This window comes from Nomascus leucogenys, chromosome 21 (genome assembly GCF_006542625.1).
Source record: "Nomascus leucogenys isolate Asia chromosome 21, Asia_NLE_v1, whole genome shotgun sequence".
Taxonomy (NCBI): domain Eukaryota; kingdom Metazoa; phylum Chordata; class Mammalia; order Primates; family Hylobatidae; genus Nomascus; species Nomascus leucogenys.
The window spans coordinates 78796468-78820475 of NC_044401.1; the positions used below are offsets into that span (position 1 = coordinate 78796468).

At 39.8% G+C, this 24008-nt stretch overlaps 1 protein-coding gene across 3 annotated transcripts in view; it reads right to left on the reverse strand.

Moving 5' to 3' along the window:
* PTPRG (protein tyrosine phosphatase receptor type G) overlaps positions 1–24008 on the reverse strand; it is a 743963-nt gene that overhangs the window by 548086 nt on the left and 171869 nt on the right. For all 3 annotated transcript variants that reach the window (XM_003273634.3, XM_003273635.3, XM_030802031.1), the window contains exon 2: positions 10010–10114. In XM_003273634.3, the coding sequence (XP_003273682.1) occupies positions 10010–10114 (105 nt within the window). The remainder of the gene's footprint in view (positions 1–10009; positions 10115–24008) is intronic.

A 24008-nucleotide genomic window follows, 5' to 3' on the forward strand; every position in this document is an offset into this window, starting at 1 on the left:
AGACACTTATTCCAACTACATATTGGCAATTCTAAAAGTTCACAACCCAGTGAAACGGGTCCTCCTTACGTTCTTCTGCTACCAAGACCACCCCACCAAGAGAAGGCACAAGATAAAGAATGAGAGTTCAATTCAAATTGATAATTTCAACATGAAGCCGAGCGTGGTGGCACTTTGGGAGGCTGAGGGGGGCGGATCACTTGAGGTCGGGAGTTCGAGACCAGCCTGGCCAATATGGCGAAACCCCGTCTCTACTAAAATATACAAAAATTAGCCAGACGTGGTGGCGCACGCCTGTAGTCCTAGCTACTCAGGAGGCTGAGACAAGAGAATTGTTTGAACACAGCAGGCAGAGGTTGCAGTGAGCTAAGATTGTGCCACTTCACTCCAGCCTGGGCAACAGAGTGAAACTCTGTCTCAAAAATAATAATAATAAAATAATTTCAACATGGGAAATTTCAGCCAATAAAATATTATAAAGTAGGATATACACCAACAATATGTTATTTACCAAGCAAAATCCTACATAAGTAGTTTAATAATATCCAGAGGGAAAGACAGAAAGTCCCCCTGTTTTATATCATCAGAAGGTGGGTTTTAGCCGGGTACCCTGACTCATGCCTGTAATCCCAGCACTTTGAGAGGCTAAATCGGGAATACTGCTTGAGCCCAGGAGTTTGAGATCGGCCTGGCCAACATAGTGAAATTCCAACTCTACAAAAATTAGCCGGGCGTGGTAGTGTGCGCCTATAGTCAGTCCCAGGCACTTCAGCCTGGGTGACAGAGTGAGACCTTGTCTCAAAAAATGGAAAAAAAGAAAGAAAGAAAATAGAAGTGGGTGGGCTTTATGAATCAAAACAGATATAATGAAAGAGAACGTTTTGTTAGGTTATAAAGGAAAACTGGTAGCCCTTAAGTAAATCACAAAGCACATACGAATCACTGTGCTCCAATTATAACACATGTATTCAGCTAGGTATATTTTTCCTTTGAACCTTTAAATTAATCATGTCCTTCCACCCACATGCACAACCCTCTCCCCAAAGAAGGTAGTTTCAAAGAAGAGAACATCGTCCTTTTAAATTTATAACCAAGAAAAAAGATGTTTGACTCTGATTCATCACAGATATGAAAAAAATATATTTATATACAACTTCTGTATGCCTTGTGTTGACGCAATAAATTTATAGATTAATGAATATTAGGATTTATGTTATGTCAAAGTAAATATTGACCTTATCTTTGGCTGGGTCAATATTTACTGCTTTGCTCAATAAATCTTGATGTTCGTTTCAAACTAAGTCAATATCAGTTCATTAATTTCTGCATGGTTCATATCAGCATTTTATAAAAATTTGAAATGCCACTGAAAACGTTTCACCTAAAAAATTTAGATACAGCCAATTAATGAGACAAAAAGGTTTTTGCTTTCCTTCTAGCTTCTCTTTTAGGTTTTTCTTTTCTTTCTCTCCCCCTCAAAATTGTTACAAAGAAAACTGCCTGAATTTGATACCATTTAGCCATCTATTCTAAAATAAAAAGGTCATTAAAAAAATTATGAATCTACTGGTATAAGAAATTGAAATATTCTAGATATGCTTCTATAAAATATTAAAATATTATAGAAATGTAAGTATTAAAAGGCAGTATCTCTCATTTCTCAATGATAACCGCAATTAACTTTTGGGTGTAGTGTCTGGATTCTTCAGCTTTATTCATTAATGGGATCATATTACCCATATTACTTTAATACATCCTGTAGTTCAACCTCCTCCATTTTGGTGGATGTTCAGGTAAGCATTTCATTGTAAGCATGTATTATAATTACCCAAGTCCCTATTTTGGTCACTTAGGCTGTTAAACTCAATGCTACTTTGGAGACATGCACACGTGTTTCAGAAAGACAAATTCTGAGACGCAGAAGTGCTGGATGAAAGATGAGCAATATTTAACATTTTCACAAATATTGCCAAAAAGCCCTCCTCCATAAAGGCTCCATCACCCCACTACCTTCAGAGTCACTTTAAAACCCAAAATCTCAGTATTCCATTTACCCATGTTTTAAATACCCCATCACAGCAACAATTGAAATTGTTACCACTGATATGTACCACTTGATACCGACACAGCACTAAACAATATTTCATCTTACTGCTAGACTTTTCCAACGGTCACAGGGCCCCTAGGGAATGTATTCATGTCCTCTGATAATATATTAATACATTAGCATCCATTAACTTTACAATCACTTGTGAAACCACCTCCAGAAAGAAAATGCCAAGAAACTTTAGAACTCAGGTGCCAAGGATGAAAGTTTAAAAAAAAATAAGAAAAGAACTCTAAGTAGAGAGAATAACGTCTTTCAAACACTGGAGAGGAAATTCCCAAACTTGGCCAAGTATTGAAAAATCCTCCAGGTACCTTAAGCATATGGCAACACATTTTTCTCCTTTGTACATAAAGTTCTGATTAGTATGTGACCATATGTGTTTTTTCTTACACCATCTATCCTTGGAACCACACATCAACTATAAAAGAAAAATAGTACCTATAGGAAGCAACAGTTTATTCTATAATTTGTTCTCTACCTTGAAGCCCTCCTATCCAAAAACATTAGGTAGAAACAGGGAAATACAATGACTAATTACAGACAAAGGTTCTGTTCAAAGAGCATGAACTCTAAAGCGCATAAGAAACGCAAACAAAACACTGTAACTGTAAATAGGTTCTAGTCAAAATTCTTTATATTTTCAACCAACCCACCACTCCTCATTTACTCATTTCAAAACAAATGCAAAGCCATCTTCAGTCATCTTGGGGACAACAATTCATTTTGTCTTCTCCTCCTTGTACAAACGATAATGAATTCCCATGAGCTCTTTTCTTTTCCCTCTCAAATCCCCAGTGATACAGCCCCATCATTTTTCATCCTGCCCTCTTCCTCCCACTGCCCAGTCCTTAACCCTACAACCAGTGGTCTTAAACATAAAACCAACTGTAGTCCAATTCCAGGTGAAGCTCTTTAATTACTCCCTATCACCCTTAGAAAGAAGTTCTATGTCACTAGTAGAATAATACCATAAGGCTGTCCATAGTCTAACTCCAATCCTCTTCATTAAGCCCTTAACTTTCTCCACCCCACCACATGCTCTAGAGCTTCTGAGCTGCTTCTGGTTCTCTAGTCACTGCCGGAGTCCTCCCGGCTCAAGGCCTATGTGTGTCCGGCAACAGCAATTTTATGGGCAGCTTCTCTGGCCTTTCGCATTTAGCACAACACCTGGCACACAGCAGACAATTAGTAAGTGCAGTAAACAAATAAGTAAAGAACTTCTACTTTAAAACTGTTAGATTAATAGGGATATGTAGAAAAGATAGAAATTAATTGTAAAAATAAATAAAGGGGAGACTGAGGAGTTTAGGCAGAAATGGGTCAGGCTAAGCACCAAGGCAGAGGGAGCCTCTGAGCTGAGACGTGGAGGAAGACTCTCAAGGCTGATCCCTTAGTGGTGTGGTTCCCTCCGATCGGGTCTCTATTAGGGCTGGGCGCGGTGGCTCATGCCTGTAATCCCAGCACTTTGGGAGGCAGGCAGATCACTTGAGGTCGCGAGTTCAAGACCAGCCTGGCTAACATGGCGAAACCCCAACTCTACTAAAAATACAAAAATTAGTCGGGCGTGGTGGTGGCACATGCCTGTAATCCCAGACACTCAGTAGGTGGAGGCAGGAGAATAGCTTGAACCCAGGAGGCGGAGGCTGCAGTGAGATGAGATCTGGGCGACAGGCGGAGGTTGTAGTGAGCTGAGATCTGGGCGACAGGGCGAGACTCCATCTCAAAAGAAAAAAAAAAAAGAAGAAAAAGAAGAAGAAGGTCTCTATTAGGAAGAGAATGTCTCTAAGGAAATGATTCCCTTAAGAGATTTTGCAGGAGGCTTTAGGAGAGAGGCAAATAACACAACAATATTAACATTAAACTTTGAGGTCCTACAGTGCCTTCCATTCTTCTAATGACAAAAGCTGCCTTCTGCAGGCACGTATATTTTGCTTTATCCTGTACAGACATTCTTAAAAATAGGCATGAAAATGTAATTTTAGGAATTTAATTATATGTTAAGTTCACCAGGGGAGCTTGTTATTTAAAGGGCTCCAACAGTGAAACCTTTTGCAAATCACCCACTAATTTATCTGAATTTCATGGCAGGACTCCCCTTAGTAAATTACCAAGGACAGACTCTGGCTTGAGTTAATTTATCCGTCTATCCACTTGTCCACTTGAAAAACATGCACCAAATCTGCACAAAACAAGACATGCTGGCATGCTGCAGGAGAAACAAGGAATTATAAGCAATAATCTTTGTCTTCAAGGATTCTACATTTAGCCGGGGAAATGAGATGCACTCCCAGACACACACATGCATGTTATAAAACAAGATGTTTATATGAACAGTGTAGTGAGGTGGCATATAATGAAGAGTCACATAGGTAATACCTACTCTACTCCAGGGTGGAGGCCAAAAAGTACATACTACAGGTGCCAATAGATATTACCTTTCATACTCAAAGCCATCTCCATTTTACAGCTGAGCAAGTCGTCAAATCCCAGGACAGTTAGAGAGGACCATGGATGGCCCCTGGCTATGGCAGGAATGCCTCTTAGAATAATCCTGCTTGACCTTCACCCAGCCCAATGCCAGAAATGTCTTACAGGGAATTTTGGTCACTGCCTATTTCAATTCTGGATTTCTCTAACAATGAGAAATGGTCCCCTTGTACTGATTCTTAGAAGCTATTTCTACACAGGGGAAAATGAGATAGAAATTATTAAAAATGTGAAAAATGAAACAGAATTAAGTTTAAAAAAAAAAGCAGAGGAAGGGAAGAAACTACCACCTGTTTTTCTCTAGTCTTTGAGGGGCAAGAGAGAAAATAACTTTATATATAAAAATACATCTGGCCAGGTGTGGTGGCTCACACTTGTAATCCCAGCACTTTGGGAGGCCAAGGCAGGCAGATCACCTGAGGTCAGGAGTTCAAGACCAGCCTGGCCAACATGGTGAAACCCCATCTCTACTAAAAATACACAAATTAGCTGGGAGTGTGGTGGTGCACACCTATAATCCCAGCTACTTGAGAGGCTGAGGCATGAGAATTGATTGAACTCAGGAAGCAGTGAGTTGCACTGAGCTGAGATCACGGCACTGCACTCCAGCCTGGGTGACAGAGCAAGATCCCATCTCCAAAAAAAAAAAAACCCTCAAATTTCTACTTGAACTTACTCTAGATTTATGATTTATTTTTCATTTCTCTTTCCTGCATTGACGACCTGCCTAGCATGTGTTACTCTGTGCAATAATTATAGAAGTTCTGGGCAAACTCCAAAATTCATGAGCTACCATCACCTCAAGAAAGACAGAAATACACTTTAGTTGAGTAAAATTAATAGAAAAGAAATTGTTTTATTATTTCCAATGAGATACTATTAAACTACTGCATTTTTTCAGTACAATTATATATGAAACGTAACTCATTCCCATTTTTGCCTACTATGTTGGTACAAGGAAAAAGAAATCCAAAGATATAAAGCAATCATCAAATTACATTGCTATTATTATGTCAACAATAACTTATATTTATGTTCCATTTCATACCTTCTATGATGTTTTCATGTCAAAATCAGATATTACGTCCCCCTTTTTTACTAGCAGATGAAATTAAGATCCAGAGAAACAACACATCTTCCAATGACCACAAGAGAACTCTAATAATACATATCTCCACGTTCCTCAATAAATAGTTCTCTATGCTAAAGTTACAGGTATTCACAAAGGCATTGTTTGATAGGCCTATAAAGGTAAAGTTTAACATTTCAAAAATAAATAAGGCGTCTGCATTTTCCTTTTTTTTGAGACAGAGTCTCGCTCTGTCGCCCAGGCTGGAGTGCAGTGGCACGATCTCAGCTCACTTCAAGCTCCGCCTCCTGGGTTCACGCCATTCTCATGCCTCAGCCTCCCGCGTAGCTGGGACTACATGCGCCCGCCATCTCGCCCAGCTAGGTGTCTGCATTTTCCAAGGTGATGCAGTGAAGTGGAAATAAAGTAGGCTAGTCTTAAAATGAGAAGTGAAAAGTTATACCAGACTAACATCTGCTAAAAACCCAGGCTATTACTATAAGCAGGAGTTGGCAAATATTTTCTCTTTTTTTTTTTTTGAGACAGTCTTGCTCTGTCACCCAGACTGGAATATACAGTGGCACAATTTCAGCTCACTGCAACCTCCACCTCCCAGGTTCAAGCAATTCTACTGCCTCAGCCTCCCAAGTAGCTGGGATTATAGGTGCCCGCCACCACACCCAGCTAATTTTTGTATTTTTAGTAGAAATGGGGTTTCACCATGTTGGCTGGTCTCAAACTCCTGACCTCGTGATCTGCCCGCCTCGGCCTCCCAAAGTGCTGGGATTACAGGCGTGAGCCACCGCGCTCGGCCAGCAAACTTTTTCTGTAAGAGGCCAGATATAGTAATATTCTAGGCTTTTCACCAGTACTAGATATTTAATATTCAATATTACTAGATATTCAATATTACTGGAATAGTAACATTCTAGGTCTCTGTCACAACCACTCAGTTCTGCAACTGTAGCACAAAAGCAGCCACAGATAATATGCAACGTGATGGGTGTGCCTGTGTTCCAGTAGAATTTATTTTACAAAACACAGCTGCAGTTTGTAGTTTGCCGACCAGTGAACTTGAGGATAGTCTGCTTAACCCTCATGCCCAAATCCCAAATAGGCACCCCTTGAGAATTATGGCTGAGAGAATCTAACTTGTTCAGCACTCAGAACTATCCAGTCATCACCTACTGTCAATTGCGACACTTGTGCATTCCAAAACCAACATTAATTGCAGCAAAAGTAATAATAACAGTCTCAAAAATAAGCAAGAAATAATATTAACTACTTACTTTATGCCAGAGACTATCTTAACGTTTTCTTTTTTTTTTTTCTGAGACAGAGTCACGCTATGTCGCCCAGGCTGGAGTGCAGTGGGCGCGATCTCGGCTCACTGCAAGCTCCGCCTCCTGGGTTCACGCCATTCTGCTGCCTCAGCCTCCCCAGCAGCTGGGACTACAGGCGCCCGCCGCCACGCCTGGCTAATTTTATTCTGTATTTTTAGTAGAGACGGGATTTCACCGTGTTAGCCAGGATGGTCTCCATCTCCTGACCTCGCGATCCGCCCACCTCGGCCTCCCAAAGTGCTGGGATTACAGGCGTGAGCCACCGTGCCCAGCCTATGTTAATGTTTTCACAAACATCATCTCACTGAATCCCCATAACAATCCTATGTGGGAAGTGCTATTAATCATTCCCATGTCACAGTTTTCCAACATCATCAAGATATTAACAAAACTTCGCTTTGAACTATGGTTTGTCTATATGACTTCAAAATTCATACTCTCACACACTGCACCCCTAAAGCACCCATGGCCTTCTTAGGAGGAAATAAGACAAATCAGAGAATTTGAGGCCTCACATTAAAATCTAGACTATTAAAGCAATCTTTCAGGAACTGCCTGCTTCATTTTGCTAAATTTAGAAACATTTCCCTCATAAAAAATGAGCCTTTTTTTTTTGTCAGTCCCACTCTTCAAGAAGCATTTATATCCAGAGGACTATGCCTGCAGCTAATAGTCCCACATCTCATTTGCTGTGGTTTTAAGGTGCTGGTCTGATGTACCCAAAGTAACAGGCCCCAACTCTTACTTCTTCCTGGCCTTTTTTACACATTGGCCAAATGCTAAGTAATGCCCATGATGAACTCCAAGCCTTCTTGACATGAGAACCAATACTGCACCACGTCAGCATGAGCCAACCACGGATACTGTCAAATTGTCAGGACGAATTGTTGCAAGATAAGAACTTTATACCATCAGTTGATATCTGTCCCATTCGATTCTTCTTTTAGTCTTATTTTTTTCCATTATGCCTAACAAATGACTTCATTCATTCTTCCAAACCAGTCCACATCCTTCCAAGCAATTCCTCAAATGACTCTCCTATCTGATTTCTAGGAAAAAAATCAACTAGAACAAGGGTTCACAAACTGTATAACCTGTGGACCCTATCCAAGCAGCCACCTGTCTTTGCACAGCCTGCAAAGCAAGAATGGTTTGTATATTTTTTAATGAATGAAAAAAAATCAAAAGAAGAATATTTCCTGACACATGAAAATTATAAAATTCAAATTCCAGTATTCATAAGTAAATTTTTATCAGAGCACAGCCAGTCTATCCAGAATTGTCAGTGGGTACTTTTAAGCTACAATGGCAGAGTTGGGAGGTTGCAACAAAGACAATATGGCTTTTGATGTTTGTTACCTGGATCTTTTCAGAAAAAGTGTGCCAACTCTTGAATTTGAACTATTAGCCCTTCTACTACTGGAGGCAATACCCAAATTCAGACACAATGCATTCCAGAAATACAAAATGGAGACTTCTGAAGTCTACCAAAGATAAGGACATCAACAATCACTCCATCACAAAGATGGCACCACCTATGGTCATTCTTAACTACATATTGGGAAAAGTTTAGGGGCTTTCATCTCTTCACTGCCATTTGCCATTGGACATGCTAATGGGATATAACTTCCAATTTCCTGACTAACAGCATTATTATTCTAAATTGATGAACTGTAAATAGCAAGCCACTTTGTGCCTCCTCCTGACTGATGTCAGAGCCACAGAGTACAAAATGATAAATTTTCTTTGGGTTTCTTGGCAAGATGCTATATATATGTAATTTTGGCTTTCATCTGCCAATTTCCTTCATTTATCAGAAATGGTGACAAAAAGCCTCTAATTAGATAATTCTAATCACAAGGTACTGGGTGTAATGGAAGACTTCAGAATCACTATCTGTTCACTGCAAAACAAAACAGATAGGCTATTCTCCCTGCAGGGGCAGCAGATTTATCAATAGACAAAAGGACGCAAAAAGCCAATAGATAAGGTATAATTAAAGATCAGACCTATAAATTTTACACTGACATAAATTTAACAGGACTTGCTGGGAGAAATTCAGGATTTAAACTCCAGCATCATTATGAAAAGAATACTTTCAGTTCTATATGCAACAACATTGCATAATACATAGATTTATTATTGAAACTAATACTCCATGCCTCCAAGCTCTTTCATAGAAGGAGTTTGAATTATTCAGTGCCAAAGTAATTTCCAAAGTGGCCTATCTTACTCAAGCATTCCTTCTTAATTAGCTTTAATACATTTTCCATAGATTTTTGAGCATCAAAAATCTCTTCTAGGAAAAACAATCCACCTGTCATATTTTGGGAGTTGTGGGAAGCCTAATCCAGAAAAGTCTATCCCTAGTTTTAGGTCTTCATTTTTGTCCCCTTAAAATGTAAGAAAATTATTTGCAATGTAACATTCAACATAGTTAGAACAGTGCTCTCTCCCTTCATTAGCTCAAAGGGTAAAAGTAAAAATAAAAATGAAAAGGACTGCGGATTACCATCGAGTAGACAGCTAAAATATATTCAAAGAACAAGATGTGATTTAAAAATAAAGTTGCATTTCTTGGCTTAGAGCCTAATAGAGCATTCTGATATCTGATGTTTGTAATGTTTAGCAGACATTTAGCAGCTCAAGACTAGCCATATATTTTCTGCTCTCTGAAATCACAGCCCCTGAAAAAACAGAAAAGACAAGACTACGTCTTTCAGAAAATTACGAGTTTGGTACAATAACTCATTAACAGTAAAGTTCAGAAATAAATGCAAATTGAGGGGAAAACAGGTTGAGGAAACAGGTGGTAGAGATAAATTAAGGTACTTATCACCTTGAGGAAAAACAGGCTCGAATATTTCAACTTTTAGTGAACTACGAAAGATTTGAGCAAACGGAACTCAGGCATGAAAAGTGATTCAAAGTGTGCTTTCAAGTGAGTTGAACGGGATGTTAACTGGCACGTGTGATCTCCATTAGAACAATTGGACTTACCAGAGTAGGCCCAGTATGGGTCACCTGAAGCCTTGCGCCTGCGGATCTGCACTGCGCTGCCGCGTCTATTCTCGTGCAGGGCCCCAACGTAGCCTTCTGTCAACGCTGGAAGACAGGGAGATCCACAGTGAGACAAAGGCAGCACGCCACTGGATACAGGAAGGGTGTCAAATGAACATCATTGGGTGATTTCGCAGAATCATAGTCCTTGAGGATGACTGACTAGAACCAACTTATTTTACAAAAAAAAAAAAAAAAAAAACTATAGGAAAGTCCAGACAAATTATTATTATTAATATTAGGAATCGCTGACAAGGAACCTTTACTTTGTGCCAAGAAGTGCAGTACACTAAGCACTTCATATACATTATCTTATTTGATCTGCAAAACACCACCAAGCAGTACAAACAGTGATCCCAATAAAGGGGCCCTTTTATGGATAAGCAAACTGAAGCTTCAACAACAGAAAGAACTTTAACTTGACCAAGGTCATACATACAACTAACTGGTAGACTTCGGTTCCAACTGCATGTATAAGTTTATGACATGTGTGTAAAGACCCTCGGGCCCCAGTTGATATTTACAGAGCCAGGGTCATTCTATCTCTTTTACAGATGGAGGAACTAAGCAGCAGAGACACAAAGTAACTGGCCCCAGGTCACACAGTAGGTATGCAGTAGATGAGAAAACCAGACTTAAGCATTCCTGCATCAAAGCCAGCCACCCAAACACAGGACAATCTGAAACCTAGGAGACTCCTCGTGATTAGTACCAGTCTTCCACATCCTTTGGGCCACTAACAGTCACCTGTGGTACCAGAAGATATGAAACAAGAAAGCCTCCAAGGCCCACAATGCCCAGAAAAGAAACACTGATTAGTGATGTATATTTGAAATCTCAAAATCATTTCAATCCACCAAGCAACAGCAAAAATAGTACTCTCACCCATTATGGAGAGCTTCCATCTGCCTGCTAAAGCGTTCAAAGCCCTCTCTTCCCAGCTACCTCATGGATGCGAATTTCTTTTGTTGTGAGCCCACACCTGAAAACACTGATGTGTAAGACAACAAATGTCACAGGTGCCTCAAAATCGAAAATGAAATGGAATTATACGCAAACAATATACCCCAGCTGACTATGATAACGTTTAAATGCACCTCAACAAAAGCAAGCGTGCTTTCAAAGAGAAAAAAAAAATTTTAAGAAAGTTTTGGGAAGCTGTATATTCCATTGAAGACAAAGATGGGACCAGGAAAACACAACACATTCTGTATTCCAAATTAGCCAATGGAACAATATCGCCAAGATAGCATTAGCCTTTTTGACAATGTGACAGTCATGAAGAAAAATTAAGAAACCTGTAAAGTACTTTATGCTTACACTTCAATTAAAAAGACTAGCATTAAAAGATGTAATGCTTGAACAAAAATATTCCAGAGATGAGCCCTTTAGAGGCAAACAAGAATCCTGTAAATTCTCAACAGATGTCTAAAAAATAAACCTGATGTCATTTATGTCTGGTCATTGGTCCTCAAAGAAAATTCATGTCAAAATCTAAGCTTCCACTCATTTTTCAAGTACAAGGAAGGTTTAGGTGCCTTCCATTCAAACCATTCTACAAATAATTATTCCCCATTAATCCTTCCTCTTTCCATCAAAACAGTGAGTAAAACAGTCTTGACTATGTTCGTAATAAATGTGGCTTCCATTAGAGTATGTGGTTGAGCCTCAATTTCCTTGACTGTAAAATTGACCTAAAGATACCAGCCTTGTAAGACTGTTATAAAGATAACGCAAGTTATGGCGAGCAGAGCACCTAACTCAGCATTGGCATATACTGCTTTTGGTTTTTTTTTTTTTTTTTTTTTTTTGAAACAGGGTCTTGCTCTCTCGAACAGGCTGGAGTGCAGTAGCAGTATCATGGTTCACTGCAACCTTAAGCCCTGGGTTCAAGCAATCCTCCCAACTTAGCCTCTTGAGTAGCTGGGACCATCCGCGCACGCCACATGCTCAGCTGATTTTTTATTTTTGTAGCTGATCTTAAACTCCTGGGCTCATGCAATCTTCTCACCTGGTCCTCCCAAAGTGTTGGGACGGCAGGCATGAGCCACTGCACCCAGCCCTAGTGCTTTTTAGTGTCCAACAACACAGTGGAAATTTGCTGTAGAAGATCTGTTTTGTAATAATCATATCCCCACTCCAGCTAGCTGTGTGTCACGCACTGGACAGCTAACCCGTCACCACCAACGTTAGCTCTAGGGGTGAGCCTTGTTTGGTTCAAGCCAGTCAATCACTTTCAACCATTCTCATGGCCCCCAGTGATGCATTCAGGTACGGGCACACTGGCCAATCAGAGAGATTCTTCTTTCTTCCTGAAGGTATTAGACAAGGTGGAAGCCTGGGGGCGGGGGGGGGCGGTGGTTGAGGACCAAATAAGGGATTAACAGAGGACCTTAAAAACACAACCAAGCCAGGGGGACCAAAAAATCAATTCTGTTGACAAAATGTAAACCCTGCCAGCCTGTGTAACAAGGCGAAACCCTATGTCTACAAAAAAAAAAAAATAGCACATGTGCCATCCTGATTAACACGGTGAAACCCTGTCTCTACTAAAAATACAAAAACAAAATTAGCCGGACGTGGTGGCGGTGACTGTAGTCCCAGCTACTCGGAGAGGCTGAGGCAGGTGAATGGTGTGAACCTGGGAGGCGGAGCTTGCAGTGAGCCGAGATGGCGCCACTGCACTCCAGCCTGGGCGACAGAGCGAGATTCTGCCTCAAAAAAAAAAAAAAAAAAAAAAATTAGAGTGTGTGGTGGCACACGTCTGTAGTCCTAGCTACTTGGCTGGCTGAGGTGGGACGATAGCGTGAGCCAGTGAGGCTCAAGTGAGCCGTGATTGTGCCACTCCACTCCAGCCTGGGCAACATAGTGAGACCCTGTCTCAAAAAAAAAAAAAGAAAGAAAGTTAAATAAAATGAAATATTTAAACTTTGGACAAAGCTGATTTGAAGCTAGCCCTCTCTGAGGGTCTATTTTTACTGGGACCAGTTTTACCTGCTAAAGCACATTTTTCTGTCTTTTGTACCAAAGAAGATCCTCAAATGACACCCATCGTGTGCTTTAAACCATTACTTGAAATCCTGGTCATGAATTTCTCCATCCATAAAAGGCCATTGTTGTACTAGAGCTCTCTTAACCCTGGGCTACTTTAAAACAAACCAACCAACCCTATGCCTTGGACTTCACCCCAGACCCACATATACACCACAATGTGGTATAAGGAACTGGACTTGAGCAACAGGACTGCCTGTCTAAAGGTAATTCACTTAAGACAGAAGTAAAAGGTACGGTTCTGCTACATACGACAAGAGGTAACAGAAGGGACAGGGCCATCCCAAGAAGGTAGGTTAATCTCATCTTCCTCACACTACCCAAGTATTGAGGTACAATGTGGGTTTTCCACAGCAAGGTCAGAATGGGCAGGAAAACTGGCTTCTAAAGGGCTTGCTGCATGGCGTATGAAGGGCTCTAAGCTCCCTGGAAATAGGGCACAGGTATATTCCTGAACTACTGCTGTCAACCTACCACTCACAATGGAAATTAGCGCATGGCATGTGTTCATCAACAGTGAGGGAATGGCAGCCAGGTGCGAGGCTCACGCCTGTAATACCAGCACTTTGGGAGGCCAAGGTGGGCGGATCATGAGGTAAAGAGATCGAGACCATCCTGGCCAACATGGTGAAACCTCGTCTCCACTAAAAATACAAAAATTAGCCGGGCATGGTGGCATGCTGTAGTCCCAGCTACTCGGGAGGCTGAGGCAGGAGAATCGCTTGAACCCAGGAGCCGGAGCTTGCAGCGAGCCGAGATCGCGCCACTGCACTCCAGCCTGGCGACAGAGGGAGACTCCGTCTCAAAAAAAAAAAAAAAAAGAGTGAGGGAATGAATGAACACATGAAAGATCAAAAAGCTGATGGTTTCTGTGTTCTAGAGGGTAGTGATGGTAAGAAGATGTGTGTGTATCTATGCATGTTATGTGCCTGTTTACATAAGCCCCAGGCAAAAACACCACCCAGAACCTCACTGACTCTCTAGCCACTGCCCACCTCTCAGAAACAGCAAGCACTTAATAGATGAAGCAAAAAGAAAATGGCCCTGAGTGACCAGTAAGCAATTCTTTAGTGAGGCTACTGTTCAGAAATGAACAGGGCAGGACTTTTAACCTGCGCACCATATTTTATTTTGTAACTAGATAAACTACTGACTAAAGGTGACTATATTTAGTTTTCCCTTTTATTCCATCTCTGTCAATAATGTGTGACCTCTCCCCTTCCCCTATCTGTAAAAGCATAATCAAGTAATGTGCCACATGATAAAACTTCAATGAAAAACTGCATGTATGATGCTGGTCCCATGAGATTATAATAAGGTATTTTTTACTGTACCTTTTATGTGTTCGGATATGTTTAGATACACAGATACTTACCATTGTGCTACAATTACCTACAGTATCCAGGACGGTAACATGTTGTACAGCTTTGTAGCCTAGCAGCATTAGGCTATACCATATGGCCTAGGTGTGGAGTGGGCTGGCTACTCCATCTAAGTTTGTTAAGTACACTCTACGATGTTCGCACAACAGAAGCCTCTGAGGACTAATTATCATTATTACTGGCACTTGCATGATTTAAAATAAGACAACATTTTAGGTCCTCTCCTCAAATGCATTTTAATCGACGACGCTGTGATTTTTTTAAAAAACCAACTTTTAAAACTATTATTTGAACAAAAGTCAAAAAGTATATAGAGAGTATATTAAGCAACTTAATATTTTATTGGCAAGGAGCAGTCATCTGCAAATAGAAACAGTCTGTGGTTCCCAACTAAAGACACAGAGTCAGCACACCAAAATTCAATCAATGTTAATACTCTTTGTACTCTTCTAAGCTCAGACAGACAACCAAAGGCGGTGTGGCAATGATATGGTATGGCTATGAACCATGCTATTGATTTTCAATATCTTCTGTGCAGAAAATTAAATTATGCAAATGAATGCCTTTACGGATCCTCACCTTAATGTGAAATTGCATACTTGCTTATGTCAGCAACTTAATTACACAATTAAAAATGGAGCATGCTTATGAAAATATGTAGTTTCACTCTTCAGAATAGACAGTAAGTGTAAATCTGCCTATGGTTATCATGTGAATAACAAGAGGGAGGACGTGGTGTTATGCAAACATACATTCTACCAAGTGCTACAGCACCAAGCCCACTATGGTTTATGGAGGGGAAGTCGTTTTCCAGTGAAAAGCTTAGGAGGACTTCTAGTCATGTTATAGCACAGCGAGAAATTGGAATATCAGTGATGTAAGACACAGGGAAGCCCAGCAGTATATGCTGTACATTGCTGCATTCTCCTCCTCAAAGAGGTCATCTCTAATGACATTTTAACCAACACACACACACACACAGACACCCACGGCCTGACAAACCTGAGCATCAGGAATATCAAATTTAAGTAGTCTGAATAGTGTAATAATGAAATGGGTTTAGAAAGAAAGAATACAGTGACTCCCATCATACAGGAAAATTTGAGTCTCTCAATTTTGACAAGATAAGAGTGGAGATTTCAAAACCAATAGCACTGACTAGCCAATGATGCTTACATCTCACTCAGCAGGAGGAATCTTAAGTCAAGTTGGTTGCTAGGCAGAGAGCTAAATGAGTGACAGGTATTTTCATCAGGGAGTTTCCATAAACTCTATCTCTTCTCAGAACTTCTACTGAACCTACCTCATTTCCAGCCCGAAGCAAAAAAAGATAAAAATATTTCCAGACCCAAAGTCCCAATTTCTTCCTATAAAAAATCCTAAAAGTCACCTACTACTGAAGATATCAACGCAACTGTTTCCTATGTGCCTTATTTAATTTCCCAGAGCCACCGGTTACAGTTTATAAGAATAAATGTTTTTACTCCAGAATAAAAAAGCAGATGTGTATCCCATCTGCCTTAACTGTGTCTTCGGGAGGATTCTGTGTAATCCTTACTCTCAGTGTTTCACAGAAATATTGACTTGCGGGGAAAAAAAGACTTGCAAGCTGTGTTAACTCTTCTGTGTTAATTTGCAGGCTAAACATTTTTCATACAAAGAGCCCGGCTCCTCTGAATACCACATGAAACAGCATTCTTGACATAGATGTTTTTTCTTAAGCTTTACTCTCAGAGAGATGAAAGGGTCACTGAGTCTATATTGAATATGAATAAATGTTGTTACATAATATATCCATAGGGAATATTTTTCCTACAAGATTGCAAATACATGATTGAAATTACAGTACAATGAATGTCTTACTGTTTTTGACAAAGGTGGTCCATTTACATATAGATTTGTATATATGAATGTGAATGAAAGTCTGAAGTGTCCACCAAGAAAAGAAGATGCATGGCCACAAAGGATTCCAAAATAACCCTGACATTCGTCCACAACAGTGGTTCATCTGACTGTATTGAACCAGCCATGTCGACGTGACCTCTGCTATGTCATGATCTCCTACAGGGAAAAGGGATTATATGACAAAGGTTATGCAAAGGTGAAAGCAGAGTAAGTCTGCGATGAGAACATCCCCAAGTAACATCTACAATATGGCTGCACATCCTGTGATCAAAGCAAAACAGTGTAGTAACACATAAGCGTATTTCTCATTAACTGTATGTCCAATCCTAGGTCATTCCAAAGGAGAAGCCTGGGAGAATAGGTCAGCTTCCATCTAAAATTGGAAACATCAGAACAAAGAAGTTCTGGTTCTCCAGTGCCAAAATGAAAACTACTTAGGGCGATGGGTGGGTGGTTCTCATATACGGAGTCCTAGTTCTTCTCCCAGATATACTGCCAAAATATAAGCCCACTAAAAACAAGCAACAGGCACTCACATTTTCAAATCTAGAACGAAGATATCCAGAATGGCAGAAAAGCAGTTAAGTAGGTTGTTTATATCTATTTTAACGGCACATATAACAAATTAAAGATCCCTCAAGGATGGTGAAATCTCCATCGAGCACAATTTTCTCTAAATTTTAAAGAGCAATTAAGAACATTAAATCCCACACAATAGTCTAAAATGAATAAATCTTTTTTTTATGCCTACAATGGGCAAAAGTATCAAATTATAGTTAAAAGTAATTAAATATTCTGATCAACCTCTTATTTCCTTTGTGCCTGTATTTCAATCAGTTGTAGTAAAATGTGCTCGGTGAGTGTCCCAAAAAGTAAAATCAAAAAGTGTGTTCCTTTGTAACCACTGCGTTATAAATGGTCCTTCTAGTTGTTTGTGATACTGAGCTAACTTCAGATACAATAGATTATATTACAGTAGATTACCTATTTTATCATATTTAAATATACTTATTGTTTCAACTATAAAAAGTTTTTTTCATCACCTTACAGGAATAAAGAGACCTAATATAGAGCCATGATGTTTTTTAAGTAAAATAAAGTACTAAAACTCAGAGGCAATTCAAGGGAAAGAGGAATCACACAGCAATGTTGTATCCTAGAGGGGAAAAGAAACAGAAAAAAAAAGCATTGTAAAAATGAGCTAAGCCAGGCAGAGAACAAAATACTGAAGTCCTCTATTATTTTACTCTTAAATAATGTCAGTTACAAAGGGCAGAATCTAATAAAAATAAATAAGGGCTAAAAGGGACAAAACATTGGAGTCATTCCTCTGCCATTAACTCTGTCCGTTTTAAAACTTCAGAAATTAAAAAATACACACCTTCCAACAGATCTCAGAAAAGATACACTTATAAAACTGATTTATAATGGAGCTCATTATACATTTGTGATGAAAATCTGAAAAATACCATAATTCCCTCTTTCTCAGAGGCACCTTCCTAAAAAAATTTGGGCTCACGGCATCAAATATCAGACAGAAATAAAACGACTATTCTTTCAGGCCATTTTACTACTGTTTGATTCTCAAGGAATCAAATCTCCTGATTCTATAATATTACCAGGAAAATGAAGATTAGTGACAGACAACGTTGGCATAATATCAAATGCCACAGACCTGTACTTTCCATTTTACAATTGTGGCATCTCTTTAAATCTTTAATGGCCAACAGAAATGGCAAACAGCAGCGAGACTGCATGCTGGTGGCCACCATGCTGAACATGCCCACCCATCTGAACTTTTGTTTCACCCACTGTACATGTATGCATGGGTGTATGTGTATTTCATTAGGTGCCAGTGTGGAAAACCCCAGGAGGGAACACCAATATCTGTATTTTCATTTTTTTAAAATGAGAGAGGTGGGTCATATTCCTAAATGGCAACAATATGCTATGTGAATAGCAAGTAGCTCTTTAGAGAAGAGTCATGAACATCCAGCTAGCTGCCTTCTCCACCCAGTCCCATTTGTTCATTTGTATTTCTTAGAGAGTCCCTGTGGCCATCTGTGTTTGCACCCATGGCCCGGCCCAATCATAAGTTATTTACTAAGTCAAGTCAATTATTGCCTATGAGGAAGGCATCATTAAAATTACCATCAATACACAGGCTCAGGTAATTCTTCCAATAGTCCTGTAGCTTAGGTACAATTATTCAGAAAAGCTTTGTTACTTACACAAGAACACGTAGGTCTGAACCAGATATTACTCTCAAGCCTCTATAACTGACACTATACTACAACTATACGTCACAAAATTGAATTTAAGGCATCATAAAAATATCTGTGAGTTAATATGAATAGCTACTCCACTTCCTCGAAGGTAAACAAACATCACAAGTGAAAAATTTCTACATGAGCCTCATAAAACTAAAAATGTAACAATTCCAAAAGAAAGAAGTTGTCTAGGTTAGTCTTTCCACCACTATTGGCAATTGTCTAAGATAAAATCATGTTCCCAATATTATTAACAGTAAAATGTAGAGTGATTTTTCTAACTTCCAATTACAACTACACAAACTTTGGTTATTGTCTATAAATAAGAAAGTCACTTCCAAGCCAAGCAGAAATATGTATCAAATTGATCACAACCAGGAACAGATTTGTTCTTTCTCCACTCCCACTGCTTCACTTGACTAGCCTTAAAAAAAAATTTTTTTTTTTTTTCAAATAGGCCAAGTCCCATCACTTTGGAAGGCCAAGCAGGGAGAAGAGCTTGAGCGCAGGAGTTTGTGACCAGTCTAGGCAACAAACCAAGACCCCATCTCTACAAAACAAAAAAACAAAAAAAAAGCAACAAAGCAAGACCCCATCTCTACAAAAATAAAAATAAAAATCAGCCAGGCAAGGTGGTTCCAGCTATTCAGGAGGCTGAGACGGGAGGATCACTTGTGCCCAGGAGTCTGAGGTTGCCATGAGCCATGATGGCACCACTGCACTCCAGCCTGGGCAACAGGGCAAGACCTTGTCTCAAAAATAAAATAAAAACTTAGAAGTAAGCATTAAGTTACAACTTGAGTTAAGGAAGCAAATAAGAAAGTGACATGTTGATTAATAAATTATCTTGATTCGTGTTATCTTTCATTTAAAATGTGTAATTGTGACTGCCTAACATATTTTTATCCATGAGAAATAAGCTTCATAACGAAGGCCTTTTATATAGTTGAGTCATTTTTACATACACATTCCATGTGAAATATTGAATGAAATGGACAAAGAAGCCCTATTTAAATGTGGTTGGGTACCCATTTTAAAATCTCAGCATAGGCCGGGCATGGTGGCTCACGCCTGTAATCCCAGCACTTTGGGAGGCCGAGGCGGGTGGATCACGAGGTCAGGAGATCGAGACTACGGTGAAACCCCATCTCTACTAAAAATACAAACAAAATTAGCCGGGTGCAGTGGCGGGCGCCTGTAGTCCCAGCTACTCGGGAGGCTGAGGCAGAAGAATGGCATGAACCTGGGAGGCGGAGCTTGCAGTGAGCCGAGATCGCGCCACTGCACTCCAGCCTGGGCGACAGAGCAAGACTCCGTCAAAAAAAAAAAAAAGAAAAGAAAAAGAAAGAAAAAAAGAGAAAGGAAGGGAGGAAGGGAGGAAGGGAGGAAGGAAGGAAGGAAGGAAGGAAGGAAGGAAGGAAGGAAGGAAGGAAAGAGAAAGAAAGAAAGAAAGAAAGAAAGAAAGAAAGAAAGAAAGAAAGAAAAAAAAAAAAAGAAAAGAAAAGAAAAGAAAAGAAAAGAACCTCAGCATATCCACAACTTCTAGCAAAATGTGCCAGGAAAGAAAGAAAAGAAAGAAAAGAGGAGAGGAGAGGAGAGGAGAGGAGAGGAGAGGAGAGGAGAGGAGAGGAGAAGAGGAGAGGAGAGAAAGAAAGAAAGAAAGAAAGAAAGAAAGAAAGAAAGAAAGAAAGAAAGAAAGAAAGAAAGAAAGAAAGAAAGACTCAGCATATCCACAACTTCTAGCAAAATGTGCCAGGAGCAAGCAGGTGATTAATAATTCCAGAACTTAGAAATGAGTAAGCTTCACAATAACAAAAATACCCATCAAGATAATCCCCAAACATGATAGATGGTAGAAAACACCCCGAATGCACAAGCCCTAGGGCCTGCGTCTGGGGATCAAATACAGGGGACACTCCAACCATGACACCCCTTTGCTTAAAACACCGTATCATGAAGGGAGTGGACCTGATTCCAAAACTGCCCCCCAAGTAAACCCAAAGACCTCTGACTTCCAGAGCCAGGTTGAAGAAACCACTTGAACCCTGGCTGGTCAGCCACTCAATAGCCCATCGCCGTCTATTCCCCAAGCTTTGTGCTTCTGGTCAGCAAACTATCTACTCCACCTCCAACACTCACCATCTGCTTAAGTAGCTCCTAACTCCTGCTTATCAAAAAGATAATTTCTAGAGAGTTTGGTAAGATTTAGGTCAAGTTTTCATGGTATCTCCATGAAAGGATGCTGCCATGGCATTCAACAGTGTACACTCTACACCGTTCCTGCCCTCTTGGAGCTTCTCGCCCACGAGGAAGGCAATCAATAAACACATGAAGCAAAAGTTGTATAATGGTTGAACAACATGAAAATGAAGTGAAACACACATGACACAGCCACAGAGAATACAAGCGGGAAAAGAATGTACGTAGAGAGGAGGCGGGGAAAGAAACATCATTTGGAGAAAAGAAACATCATTTTAGTTGAGGGCACTGACAGGGAGAGATGATAGGGTTCAAAGACAGGAGAACAGCACAGACAAGGATGTTGAGGCAGGAGAAAGGGTGGCATGAGGAGGCCTCCCTGGTAAATCTTGATGAGCTGGTGTTGGGGAGAAGTGGGAAGCTGAAGATGCACCAAGTCAGGATCCTTCAGGACCTTAAAGGAACTTAAGAAGGCAATGAAGGACCAACGTGGCAGTCAATATGGTCTGATATATGCTTTCCTTTAAAGCAGCATTATTGAGATATAATGGTTTTTAGTGTAATTACAGACTTGCATAAACCATTACTGTAATCTAATTTTAGAACATTTTTACCAACATATGCTTTGTAAAAATGACTCTGCTGGGCAGGGAACAGATTGGAGGGAAGTGGGCAAGAGCAGAAAGCAGTAGCTCCTCACCCCAATCCCCAGGGTGAGTCAAGACGAATCTTCGTTAAGTGTGTACTTCCACCTGTGCACAGGGGACTGGGGTGGGAGTGCTCCTGGAAGAAAAAGTTTGGAAAGCAAAACAAATACTCAACTCATCTATTTATATTTACTTGGCCAAATGCCTAATGAACATGTTTTTAGATTTCTTTTCATATTATTTTTACAAACTTCACCTTTGCCCTTCTTCATCTGAATTAGGATTGTTCACAAAATGAACTGCTTAGACAGATCAGTGGGAAAAAAAAAAAAAAGATAACAGTTAATGAGAATCAAGCCAAATACAAGTATTCACAGAGAAAATAAGGAAAAGAAAGAATACACATTATTACTAAATTTTCCCTTAGCTATATAGTACATAAAACTACACCCTTTATATCATACAAGAAAAAAAACTTCCTGCCTGGATGATACTTGTAGAGGTACAGAAGGCTCTACTATGGATTTCAGAGGAAACTTAACGTTAGTGATGATTAAAAAAAAAAAAAAAATGGCCGGGCGTGGTGGGTCACGCCTGTAATCCTAGCACTTTGGGAGGCCGAGGCAGGTGGGTTGCCTGAGCTCAGAGTTTGAGACCAGCCTGGGTAACACGGTGAAACCCCATCTCTACCAAAATAAAAAAATTAGCCAGGCGTGGTGGCATGCACCTGTAGTCCCAGCTACTCGGGAGTCTGAGGCAGGAGAATCACTTGAACCCAGGAGGCAGAGGTTGCAGTGAGCTGAGATCGCGCCACTGCGCTCCAGCCTGGGCAACAGAGCGAGACTCCGTCTCAAAAAAAAAAAAAAAAATCATTGTTTTAACATGGATGTGAGCATGGCTTCAACCTCAACTCTGCTTCCCAAAACAATTCTAAAAAGAACTTTTCCATAAGTCGGTGTGAGCACATCTAAGTAAAGGCTAATTAATAAATTAATTAATAAATTAAATCTATGGTAAGTTGTCTCTGCACAATGAGAAAGACTTTGTCTTTAGCACCTGTTCAGGATGGCTCTATAATCATGCATGTGTATTCGGGGACAAATATGCTTTGGGTAGAAAAATACCAAATATACTGCTCTCTTCCTCACTGTAGGAACATTTCTTCCCCCTCAAACACAGGCCTCTCATCAGCTTTGTTTGATTCAATCAATGTAGGCCTGTCCCTGGCATTTCAAAGAAAAAAAAAAGCTCAAGGAATTGGGGTTAGTATTGCCCAGGCAACCACTTTAATGTTGCTAGTCAGAATATCCCAGGGCTACAGGTTCCTTTTTGTTATCTCCATTTTTATTAGGTGTTAGATTTGCTTCTTTTCCAGCAAGAATGAGGCTGGCTTTGTTCTCTTCAATTGCAGAAAGAAATCATCAGAAGAAATATCTTGCATTTTGCTTTGCTTGAAGAGGAGTTATTAACTTGAAATAACACAATACGAGTCTCAAGGAAAATAATTTAAAAGGGCTATTACAATCTTAAATAAAGTGATTTAATTAAAAAAATTATAACCACATAAAAATTTTCACTAGAGCACATCAAGATGGCTAAAGTACTTATCTCTAGGTCTGTTTAAACAGCTCTAAAAGCAATTTCTTAAATTAATTATATGGGGAAAAATGTTTTGCCTTTTTGGGAAGAAGAGCTATTCAACCAAAGTCTTTTCCTGATGAAGAAACTGCAGCTATTAAAAAAGTAGGGTTTGTTTCCTTTCTCTTTTTTGGCTATGCTTTTTCAAAAACCTCCTCTGGCTCTGACCAATTATGCTATAAGATCCATCTGAAGAGTCAGACGGAAAAGCCGCTTCATGACTTTGGAAAGCTCACATTCAAAATTGAAAATTTCAGTTCAGTATTTTTCCACCCCTCTCAATATCTATTTGTATACAAGAAGATGGGTGAAATCAATTTCAAGGAGACTTTTCAACTCTGAATTTAAATCCTTTTATGACTCTGCAATACAGTCAATCAAACTTGGGATAGGACGGAGAATAAAAAGACAATTTCCTTTTTTATTTTTAATAAATACACTAACGTTGAAGAGGAATTTTGTATCTTTGGGGGCTTCCCTATCAGGCAAAATTGAATGAAACGAACTGTTCCTTTGATTTATAGGCAGCAAACGAGAAAGACATTGCATATGCAGTAAAATACCCTGGAACAAATTGGGACAACCGGGTGCCAAAGCCAAAGAACCGCCGATCACAGAAATCCTGGGTGAATTCTGAAAAATAAACACTCCTTTAAATATTACTTACAAAGGTTTATTAAACGGATTTGCTCTTAAATATCACCTCTGCATAATCAGTAAGTGAGTATTAAGTGAAAAGGTGAGAAATAGATGGTATTAGGAGCAAGTGGAAACCTCCAGTTTTTCTTGCATGCCTGTCCATTCGTATTCTGGTTAATCTATTCTTTGATATTTCACATAATGGAAC